Source organism: Tauraco erythrolophus, chromosome 15 (genome assembly GCF_009769465.1).
Source record: "Tauraco erythrolophus isolate bTauEry1 chromosome 15, bTauEry1.pri, whole genome shotgun sequence".
NCBI lineage: Eukaryota > Metazoa > Chordata > Aves > Musophagiformes > Musophagidae > Tauraco > Tauraco erythrolophus.
Genome location: NC_141479.1, coordinates 19965180 through 19976663, shown reverse-complemented (window position 1 = coordinate 19976663; position 11484 = coordinate 19965180). Strand labels below are relative to the sequence as shown.

Below are 11484 nucleotides of genomic sequence, written 5' to 3'. Positions count from 1 at the left end.
AGTGAAAGAGGTTAAAAAAGAATCCTGGGCTTTCATACAAAAGCCGAAATGCAGCTCTTACTTGAAACCCCCCCCAGTTTGTGAAAACACCTAGAAAAACGGAGTGCCAGATCGATACAAACCCTGTGAACGATGCAGAAAGAAACTCCTTGTGCTGCGGGAATAATTTCCCTGAATTGCAACCTGAACACGCAAGGGCAGCCACAGGAAACAGATGAAATGCACCCCAAGAGGAGCACTGAACTAGCGATATCACTCTGCTTGGTTTCCAATATTGAAAATTAAAAATAAGCAACAAATTTTAAAGGCTTTTTAATGGTTTTATTTATTTTTTTAAGTAAGTTTTTAATGAGGTTTTCATTCATACAGCAAATTGGCTGGGTACTAAAACCTGGTCTTTCTGACCACTGCGAAATGGATTTCCATGCGTGAATAAACAGTGTTTGACTGAATTCATGTGCTTATGGCATAACCCGGTGAAGGAGGCACATTAGGGCCAGTGGGGCTGGCCCAGACTAAACTGTTAGAGCCCAACAACATCACCTGCTGCTGGAAAATAGCTGTGGGGCTCGTGTCAGCTCCCTGTAGCCAGCGGCGCGTGCCCTCTCCTGGGTCAGTCACCAGTACAGATGCAAAAGATGCAAAACCAGTCTATGGGCAGAAAGCCACGTGCATCGGTGGGTCTTAGCCAGCCTGATGCCACTGTTTGCATTGCCAAAGTGTAGCTTGCTTTCTTTTCCTTCTTTCTCTCTTTCTTTCTTTCTTTCTTTCTTTCTTTCTTTCTTTCTTTCTTTCTTTCTTTCTTCTTTCTTTCTTTCTTTCTTTCTTTCTTTCTTTCTTTCTTTCTTCTTTCTTTCTTTATTCTTCTTTCTCTCTTTCTCTCTTTCTCTCTTTCTTTCTCTTTCTTTCTTTCTTTCTTTCCTCTTCTTTCTTCTTTCTTCTTTCTTTCTTTCTTTCTTTCTTTTCTTTCTTCTTTCTTTCTTTCTTTCTTTTCTTTCTTTCTTCTTTCTTTCTTCTTTCTTTCTTTCTTTCTTTCCTTTCTTCTTTCTTTTTCTCACTTTCTTCCTTTCTTTCTCTGTTTCTCTCTTAATATCTTAATCTCTTTCTCGCTGTCTTGCTTCCTTTCTCCCTTTCTCTCTTTTTCCTTCCTTCCCTCCTTCCTTCTCTTCTATTTCTTCTTTTTTCATTCTTCTTTTTTCTTTCCTCTTCTCCCTCTGTATTTCTGCTTCTTTCCTCTTCCCTTCCTTCTCTCTTTTCCTCTCTCACTTTTTTCCTTTCTTTCTCTCTTTCTTTCTCTCTCTTCCTGCCACTCATGCTTTCTTTCTCTCTTGTTCCCATTCTCTATTCCCTGTCTCCCTCACGCACTTCTTGCTCTCTTGCCTGCTCGCTCACTCGCCTTCTCTTTCTTTGATCGTCCGCCTCGTTTCCCCCTCTCTCGTTTTTCCCTTCTCCTCCTTTCTCTCCATCTCTCCTTCTCCCTCTCCCTGTCCCCTCTCCTCCTCCCGCGCCCGATGCTGCCGCACAACCGGGGACCCCGGGACGGACCGCCGGTGCCGGTGCGGTGCCGTGCGGCGGTGCAAACCCCACCGTGTCCCCTGGGGGGCAGCACACGCCGCGCTAGAGCCTCCGGGGCGGGCAGGTGACCGGCGGCCGGGAGCGACCGCGCCGAGCACCGCCGCACGGCAGCGCCGAGCACCCGCGCGCCCGGCTGATTCGGGGAGCTGGCGTGGGGAGAGCCCCTGAGGTTCGGGGAGGAAAGGAGGGGAAAGTGCTCGCCAAAGGCAAATAAATCTGCGGAGGGAAAACCGCCGCCTCCCCGCCCGTGGCTGACCGGTAACTGGGGCGCAAACGCCGCTCCCGGAGCCCCGCGGAGGAAGGGAGAGGGAAACCCGCCGTGACCGGGAAGGGAGCGCGATGTTCCCTGTGCCTTTAGCTCTCCTGCTTGAAAGGACTCCTCTCTTTGCGCTCCCCCCGTTTGGAAGCTGGCTGTTTTTTCATTATGAAGATTTTTATTTTTATTTTTCCTTCCTGCAATTTGAAATTCGGGCTTTTCCGAGCCCGTCGGTTTAGTCTCGGTTAAGTTCCCAGCCGCAGCAAGCAAGACCTGTTGCTGCTTCTCGCTTTTCCGTAGAAATTCAACTCGGTAAAGTTTTTCAGCCGAGGGGAGGTAAGATTCAATCCATTTTTTTTCGAGAGAGAGAGAGCGTACCAGGCTTCCAGGAAGGGACAGCTCTAGGACTCTGCAGGGGTGGCTTTGGTCAAGCATTTTAAAATCCCTGCCTTTTAAAAGTTATATTGTTAAAGAAATCCTATGTGCTTATGTACACTAAGAAAACGCCCTAGTTTTTATGAGAGATAGGTTTTTTTAAAAAACAGAAGATAAAAATGTCAAGTCGTTCTCAAATTATTCCAGAAAATAAAAATAAAATAAATGTTTTCTCGATAAGTCGTACTTTTACATGAAAAGCATCAGCAGACCTCGGAGAATTTACTATTTGTTTTCACAAAAAAAGTCCTCCGGACGTTTGCTCAGTTGATAAAACTCTCTCAGAACATTTACATTTATTTCCATCAAAACTAAATAACAATTTCGAAGAGTCCGGTGAAACATCTCAATCCATTTTTCCACGATTAATTTATAGCCATACCTCCTTGTAGAAAAGCTGCCTCTTTTTTTTTTTTTAATTATTATTATTTTTTTAATTTTCCCCCGGCTATCGCATGAAATCGTTTCCTTTATTATTAAGAAAACTCTCCGGTAATTAACCGCATCGCCGAGTTCCCACGGCCGGAGCCGGCTGCGGTTTCGTCCCCACCGCCCCTTCGGGGCGCGGGGAAGGGACCCTTGGTACAAAAATCCCAATCCGACTTTGAGGAGAGAAAAAAAAAAAATAAAAAAAATCTTTCTTTAAAGCCTTACGAAGCCCCACAAATTGCAAGGAGGGAAGGACAGAATTACAGTGGAGGAAACCAAAAGCTCACCGCGTAGGAATCGGAGTCGGAGCAGCCGGACTGGGGGGAGGCGGCGGGAAGCAGCGCTGCCGAAGTGACAGCTAATTAATTTCGACCTTATCTTGGCCTCTTCGGCCTCAAATCGATTTTGCAGTGATTTTTTTTAATTATTATTACTATTAATTTTTTTTGAATAAAGAGGGGAGAGGGGGAAGTGGCTGTTTCCCACCTTCGTTTCTCGGCTGGGCAGATCCACGCTTCTCCCGGGTGGGACTGGGCAGCTCGCCGCAGTTTTCCGCGATACCCGCGTTTACACTTGGGCACCACGCGTCCCTAATGGTCCCGCTCTGATTGCCGCTAATGAATCATTAGGAAAAAAGGCAGAGGGGCGGATTTCACACGAGCAAGAAAATCCACCTCAACGACCGGAACGGGAAAAAAAAAAAAAGCCACTTAAGTGCGCTCACTGTTTTCTTTTTTTTAAAAAATAGTAATAATAAAATAACCTCAAACTCCCTCAAAGCGGCAGAGGAACCTCTGAGGCGACGGCGGGGCCGGAGTGAAAAGGGCAAAGCGGGGCGAGATGCCACTCGCCACCGGGCGAGCAACGCGGGGAGGGACCCGGTGGCTTTTCCCAGTGTCAGGCGAGGAACTGCCGGGCCATTTCACTTAAAATCTCTATATTTAGGGGAAAAAAAAAAAAAAAAAAAAAGAGGGAAGAAGGACCTGCCCGGCCCAGGGACACTGTTATGTCGGCATCGCGAGGCGGTGCGGGGATGAGCGCGGTGTCGCGACTCCCGCCGTCCTGGTGATCAACCTGGCTCAAAAAAAAAAACCCAAAACAAACCAAAAAGTTTAAAAAAAAAATTAATTGCTTCAAAACTTCGGGTTTTGGAGGAAGCGCGAGGAAGGTGCCGCGGGCCAGCGGAGCCCCTGGGCATCGCCGAGCTTTTTTGGGGCCAAAACGTTCAAATTATAGGGGGGGGAACGTATATAATTTTTTTTTTTTTAATGTGCGAATATAGAGTTTTAGAGGCAAGGCGGGGAGCGCGCGAGCGCGCGCGCGCGCGTGTGCTGTGCGCGGCGCGTGCCTGCGCGAGACGCCGGCCCACGCCACCGCACACCGCCGGCCTCCCATTGGCCGAGGGCGGCGGGTGCGCGCTCCGCCATTGGCGGGCGGCGGCGGCCGGGGGCGGGGCCAGCGGGCAGTAAAAGCGCGCCGGCGGCGCGGGGCGCGTTTTCAAGCCCCGCAGCGCGGCCGAGCAGCTCGGCGGCTCCGCGCACCCCTCGCCAGGAGCCGGCGGGGCCCCGCAAGATTTTTTTCGGCCGGTTGTTGTGACAAGAACTGGGTTTCCTCAAGGCTGCTGCTGCTATTTTTTTTTTCTTCCTCTTCTCCTTTTTTTTTTTTTTTTAATAATTCCCTTTTCCTGCGAGAACAGCCCCCCCCACGTCCCGCTTTCCCCGTCCCGCTCCGCAGCACTGCCCGCCGCCATAGGTGTGTATACAAGAATCACAGTCATAAAGAGGGAGGGAGAGGCCGCCAGAGACCCCCCTGCCCCCGGCGACCCGAAGGATGCTGCTGCGGTGCCGCTGCTAGAGGACCCGCTGGGATTTAGCTCGTCTCTGAGACTCTCTCTCTATCTCCCGCTGTCTCCCTCTCTTCCTTCTCCGCAGAGGGGTCCCGGACGGGAGTGAGGCCCTTCCACCCTCTTCCTCCTCCTCCTCCTCCTCCTCCTCTCCTCCCCGGCCGCGGGAAGCCCCTCTCCATGATGCAGGCTCGCTACTCCGTCTCGGACCCCAACGCTTTGGGAGTGGTGCCGTATTTAAGCGAGCAGAACTATTACCGGACGGCGGGGACGTACGGCGGCATGGGCAACCCCATGAGCGTCTACTCGGGCCACGCCGAGCAGTACGCGGCGGGCATGGGCCGCTCCTACGGACCCTACCACCCCCACCAACCCGCCGCCCCCAAGGACCTGGTGAAGCCACCTTACAGCTACATCGCCCTCATCACCATGGCCATCCAGAACGCCCCCGACAAGAAGATCACGCTCAATGGGATTTACCAGTTCATCATGGACCGCTTCCCTTTCTACCGAGAGAACAAGCAGGGCTGGCAGAACAGCATCCGTCACAACCTCTCCCTCAACGAGTGCTTCGTCAAGGTGCCCCGCGACGACAAGAAGCCGGGCAAGGGCAGCTACTGGACCCTGGACCCCGACTCCTACAACATGTTCGAGAACGGCAGCTTCCTGCGCCGCCGGAGACGCTTCAAGAAGAAGGATGTCTCCAAGGAGAAGGAGGAGGCCCGGGAACGGCTGCTGAAGGAGCAGCCCAAGCCCCCCGGGCTGCCCGGCGCCGACCTCCCCAAGGAAGCCTCCTCCTCCTCTTCCTCTTCCTCCGCCTCGGCGCCGGCCTCCGAAAAGAAGGTGGTGATCAAGAGCGAGACGGCATCTCCCGAGCTGCCGGTGATCACCAAGGTGGAGACGCTGAGCCCAGCCAGCGGCGGGGCTCTGCGGGACAGCCCCCGCAGCGCCGCCTCGCCCCCCGCCGCCCCCTCCCCCGAGGGCTCGCTGCCTGAGCATCACCCCGCCGGTAACGGGCTCCCGGGCTTCAGCGTGGAGAGCATCATGACCCTGCGGACTTCTCCCGCGGGGGATCTCAGCCCGGTGAGTGCCGCCTCGGGCAGGACGGGCGCCGGGATGCCGCTGGGCTACCCACCGGGGCAACCGGCGGGCTACAGCGCGGCGTGTAGCCAGGCGCTGGACACTAGTGGGAGCTACCACTGCAGCATGCGGGCCATGAGCCTCTACAGCGGCGAGAGGCCGGGCCACATGTGCGTGCCCCCCGCACCGCTGGAGGAGGGTCTGGCCGAGCATCCCACCGGCGCCCCGTCGCCCCTCGGTGCCCTGAACCTGCCGTCGGGGCAGGAGGGTGCGCTGGGAGCCGGGCATCCCCACGGCGGAGGGGCGGCGGCGGGGGGCCAGCCCACCGCCTCTTGGTACCTCAACCACGGGGCTGAGCTGAGCCACCTGCCCGGCCACACTTTTGGCAGCCAACAGCAGACTTTTCCCAACGTCCGGGAAATGTTCACCTCGCACCGGCTCGGGATGGAGAGCGCGTCGCTCAGCGACCATCAGGTGAGCAGCAACTCCGCCTGTCAGATCCCCTACAGATCCGCGCCCTCCCTATACCGCCACGCCGCCCCCTACTCCTACGACTGCACTAAGTACTGAGTAGCCGCGACCCCCACCCCTCCTACGCCCCCCGCCTGAGGCCATCAGCCAAAAAAAAAAAAATTTAAAAAATATTATTAATAATAATTATTATTAAAAAATAATCAGGAGAACTAAAACCGCACCAAACACTTCAGATGGAAGGGAAAAAAATAATCTGACAGTTTCCCCGTGGACCTGGGGGGGTCACAGAATTTGTAAATCCCAAGCCCCATTTCGGGCCTCCTTAAATTCCAGGCAAGTAAATTCTACTTGAAAAGGGGGATCTTTTCTTTTAAAAAACTTTTTTTAAAAAAAGAAAAAGGAATAATTCTATATATATGTCTATCTAAAAGTGGCAAATTTATATGCTAAAGTATAGGGGGTCTCAGAAGAATAAGTTATGGACCAATGTCACAACGACCATTTATACGTTTTAAAAGGAAAAAAAAAGTATATAAATATATATATATAAATATATGTCCTGGGTATTTTTTAAGTTCTCTGTTGTGCTGTAAAAAATGTGTGGATTTCTAATCAGGCTGATTTTCAGAGCCATTAATATAATATTTAAAGTTGAGTTCACTGGATTATTTTTGTCTCGCCCAACGATTCCTAACTTCCAAATTAATGACAAGTGATTTCTTCTTCTTCTTCTCTGTACAATTATGCAATAGAGTTTCTTTCGTTTTAGAGCTGTTCTTTTCGCAAGACGAGGAAATAATTTATTTTTTGCTGGTGGATTTTTTTTTTTTGAAAGGAAAAAAAAAGACAAAGTATCTGATACTTTTTCTATTATTATTTACGACGTGTGATGTTTTGTATAATAGATTTCACCTTGGCCGTTCCTAAGGACTATTTGCTTTACCCTGCTTCAAAGTTCGTTTGTCTTATGTGGTCCTAATTGTTGTACTTACCTTAAAATAAATTCCATGCTGTTTTTTTCTGCTCCAAGTCTGGCGCTTGTCTGTGTATATACCTGGTTTTTTGCATTTATTTTTTCTCCTTTCACCTTTCCTTTATGCGGAAAACTGGTTGTTTGTTTGTTTGTTTTTAAAAAGTCGTTTTCCTGGAGACTAAAGGTTTATTATTATGATTTGATAAAAGGTTTAGTTCACGCGGAGAACTGGAAATTACACAACGGCGGGAGGGAAACGAATAAGGCACCGCGGGGGAGGCCGGGTCTGAGCACCCTTAATCCCAAATCCTTGGCCACCTTGAAATTTGGGGACGTTTCCCAGGCCTCTGATGGGGACAAAAGAGGAGGGAGGGGAAAAAAAAAAATAAGGAGCTGTAGGGAGGAGGATTTCTGCTTCCCCCGCCGCGTCCCCGCAAGCGCAGGCCTTGTGCGACGCTTCGCGGGTCTCAGCGCCCGGAGCCGGCTCTTTCCACGAGAGAAAACAAACAAAAATCCCCCCCACTCCCCCTTTTTTTATTATTATTCGAAAGGAAACCCGAAAGGTTAGGAGTGCGTGCGGGTGGTAGGAGCGGTCGCTTAAACCCGTGCTCACTGCGGCGTCTAAAAGAAGGTGGCAAGTTGATTTAAGAGTCATTTTAAGCTTTAAAATCCTCTCTCGTACGAAGGTTTGGCTGATTTTAGCCTTTTCTTTATTTATTTAAGCTCTACCGGGCACTGATGACGTCGTACCTTTTTTCCCCGAATTAACCTTAACAGGTTAAAAGCGGCTTTAACCACGCGCGGGGGAACAGCGATGCTAAAGGCACGGAAATGCCGCTAAAGCCTGAAGCAGATTTTAGGAAGGCTCTTTGGGACTTTTTTAAGCCCAGCTCTCCGGAGCCCGGCTCCTTTCCCAGCTGCCCAGAGGTTCAGCTGTCCCATTTTTCCCGGCTGTGCCCCCCCCTCCTCCTCCCACAGCCCCCCAGTACCCCTCGCAGCCCAGGCTGGCTGAGGGAGCGGTTATACCCGTGACAGGCTGTTAAAATCACTGATATAAATTGGTTTTGATGGGGTAAATTTCGCATGCGCTAGAAAGCTGGCAAAACCCACCGAAACGCTCGGTTTAAATGAGAAAAAATGTCCGAGCCTCACTTGATCTGTGTTTTAAGGAACATTCTTGTAAAACTCTTGCCATTTTTCCTGGCTCTCAGAGGGTGTTTTTTTTTTTTTTCTCTTCTGTTTTTAAATGCAACAAAATCCAAGCTGCTATTTCAAAGAGAGAAAATAAATAGGGTAGAGGGTAAAAAAAAATAGGGCAAAAAGGTAAAAAATAAATACCTAAGGTAAAAGGGTAAAAAAAATAAAGTGGGGAAGGATTCTTCCTCCTTCCCAGCCCTCTTCCCCGTGGGTTTTCTTCCTGTGTGGAGCCTGACTGCAGGGGATGGCTGACGTCGGGTGGCTGCTGTTGCTTTTCCCACACTCATCGAGAAATCCCGGGGCCACTGATGCTTCCATGTCTTCCCACGCCGGCTGAGGATACTGGGCACACGGGGACCCTTCACCTCGCTGGTCGGTGCTTGGCAAGTGGCTGCTGCTGGGGACCAGGGTGCTCCCCCGGGGCTCTGCCACCACCTTGTGCTGCTGCTGGACAGTTCCTGGGAAGGGGGGGGCTGCAGCTTGAGCTGGGTTTGGGGGTCTCCTCTCTCCCATATCCCTTGTTGGTGTTTTCTTTTCCCACCTTGTCCTGGTGGGACACTCCTGTGTGGGGTCTGCGCTGCTCCCACTCCTCTCCCCCTCCTCATGCTGCTGCACTCCTGCTTCAGAGATGGCAGGATTGCAGGATTTCAGGAGCTTGGCAGATGAAGAAAAGCCCACTATTAGCTGCTGAGAGCAGCGTGGGCCTGGGAGTTTGCAGGATCAGGCCTTCCCACAGACAGGGAACTGCATCCGGGGCAGAGTGGGCATCCAGCCCCCCCTCCTCTCCCAGGGGCTGTGGGCTGAGAGTGTTGTACAGTTGCTGTGCCCCGTTCTGGGGTGGGGATCAGACTCCACCTGCCCCTCTCCATCGAGCCCCAGTGCCCCCCAACATTCCAAGGGGAGCCCTTTGGCTGGGCTGATTTCGCAGGCGAGGTGAGAGCAAAAGTGGGGGTAGAGGGACCTTTTCGGGGCTGTATTTAAAAGCTGAGATATGGAGACCGATAAAGCTATAGGAGTCTGTCGTGACAGGTGATTTGAGCCCAGCCGGGGCAGAAGGGGAGGAAGGAAGGAAGGAGGAAGGCCCAGGGTAGTTGCTGTGTCCAGCCACGGCCGGATCGGGCTCGGCAGAGCCTCAAAACCTGAAGGACCAGCATCGACCACCCCCCCATCGCAGATCAGGAGAGCCAAGCTCGGCCCCAGGAGGTGCTGGCTGAAGCTGCTGCATGGCTGATTGCACCGGGCTGGGACCCAGAGTGGTTATAGGCAGTGGGTGAGGATGGTGAATGGGTTTTTGGGGGAGTTTTGTTGTGGTTTGTTTTTTTTTTTCTTCTCTCGCTGCGATGCCATTAACCTACGGGTTTGCAATCCAGTCCGAAAGCCCAGGCAGCTCCAGGTTTCGGGAAGGGAAGGAGCAGCGATTTTCCAGCTTGTCCCTGCTGGGAAGGTCCATGTGCAGGCAGTCCCCACAGCTCGGCCAAGGGATGCTGCAGGACCTGGGTAAAACAGTTCCCTCCGGAAGCCCTCCCCAGGCTTCTGCACAACCCAGGCACGGAGCTGTTTGGTCCCCTCCAAGCCATCCCACCTCACCTAGAACTCAGCAGTGCGCCTTGGGAAAGCACTGGACAGGAGTTTTTTTTGGGAAGGCCTCTAACTCTTCTGTCACTTTGGAGGGGACTTTGCAGAGAGTCCATAGCAGGCACTGAAAAGGCTGGGAGAGAAAGAAATACACCCCCAACTCCGTGTCGATATGGAGTGACCTCGCAACTGTACAGCGCCATGCACGGCGAGGGGGTGAGGGGTGGGCAGCTCCCGCCAGGCCCCTCCGGGAGGTCGTGTCTAAGGGGCCCCAGGCCTGGCTGCGGCGGGAGTGGGGAGCACTGGTTTATACACCCCTGCTCCCCTCCGGACCAGGATGTAGCAGGAGTGGCGAGCACTGATTTACATCCCTGCTTCCCCCTGGACCGGGATGCAGCAGGAGTGGGGAGCACTGATTTACATCCCTGCTCCCCTCGTGGTCCCCGGGAGGGACCACTCCTCTCTGCTTCTTCAAAAGGGGCTTGTCAGCTGGAGAGGAGGGGAAAAACTTCCAGGAGGCCTCCATCGCCGGCTCCGCCGTTGGTTTTTTTTTTGTTTGTTTGGGTTTTTTTTTCGTTTGTTTGGGTTTTTTCTTTCTTTTTTTTTTTTTTTTTTTTTCGTTCAAGGAAAGAGCGACGATAACAACAACAATAAACCCTCTCTCCGCCGCCCCGCTCGCTTCCCCGGCCCCGTCGGAGCCGCTCGGAGCCGCTCCCGGGCGGATAACGCAGCGAGGTCCAGCGATGACACCGGCAGGAGAAGGGACAGCGGGCAGCACGGGAGCTGGGAAGAAGGAGCGGAGAGAGAAGCCGCATCCCCGCCTCCAAGGATTTCCTACCGCCAGAGGAGGAGAAACGAGGGAAAACAAGGAGGAAGGAAGAGTTTTATTGGGGGAGGGAGCTCGGGGAGTGAGCGGGAGCCAGTGTGCCTGTCTCCTGCCGTACACGCGAGTATTTATTGTTTTAATAATCCGTGCTTGGAGTGTCCCAAGGAGCAGGACACTCCCCGAGGTGGGGACAGGAGGGGGTTGGGGGGAGTGGGGGCTGCCCTGAGGATGCGTCGGGCGGGTGAGAGCAGCCGGGCTTTGCCCCATCCCTCCTCGGTGAGGATGCTACAAGGGGGCTGTCCCCAGTGTCGAGACAAGAGGAGCCACCTCCCCTGCCCAAACCCTTCTTCTGCCTCCCCTTTTTTATTTATTTGGGGTTTTATTGCATTTATGGCACGTATTATGGATGGATCCTGCAGCTCCCGGGGGCTGGTGGGTGCGTGCACCGCGAGGGAGGGATGCGGCTTTACCGGCAAGGGCGGTGTTAGAGCGGTGGGTTTCCCTCCCACGCGTGGGACCAGCCAGTGAGCGAGGAGACACCCCCCCAGCCCGAGAAACCACCTCCCTCCCCACCCCGGCTGTGTTTCCCAGGCTTGCATGGCGGGTTGCAGCCTTTAGGACTCATCTGCGGCTCCACAGCCGCCGCGCAGGTTTTTACCCCCGGGGTGAAGCCCCTTTGCCCGATGGTTTGCTGGGAGAACGGCAGGAAGGGAGCAAAAATGGTCGAGAAACCCCACGGGTGAAGGGGAACTTGAAGGGGTGTCCGTGGGGGGGCGGCGGGGCATCACCAGGACCGAGCAGTGCTGGGGGACACACCGTAG

At 53.0% G+C, this 11484-nt stretch overlaps 1 protein-coding gene across 1 annotated transcript; it reads left to right on the top strand.

Annotated features, from left to right (window-relative positions):
* Nucleotides 1-4718: 4718 nt before the first annotated feature.
* On the top strand, nucleotides 4719-6188 carry FOXC2 (forkhead box C2). The gene has a single exon (XM_086621099.1). The coding sequence runs from the start codon at nucleotides 4719-4721 to the stop codon at nucleotides 6186-6188; it is 1470 nt and encodes a 489-aa protein (XP_086477225.1).
* Nucleotides 6189-11484: the final 5296 nt, after the last annotated feature.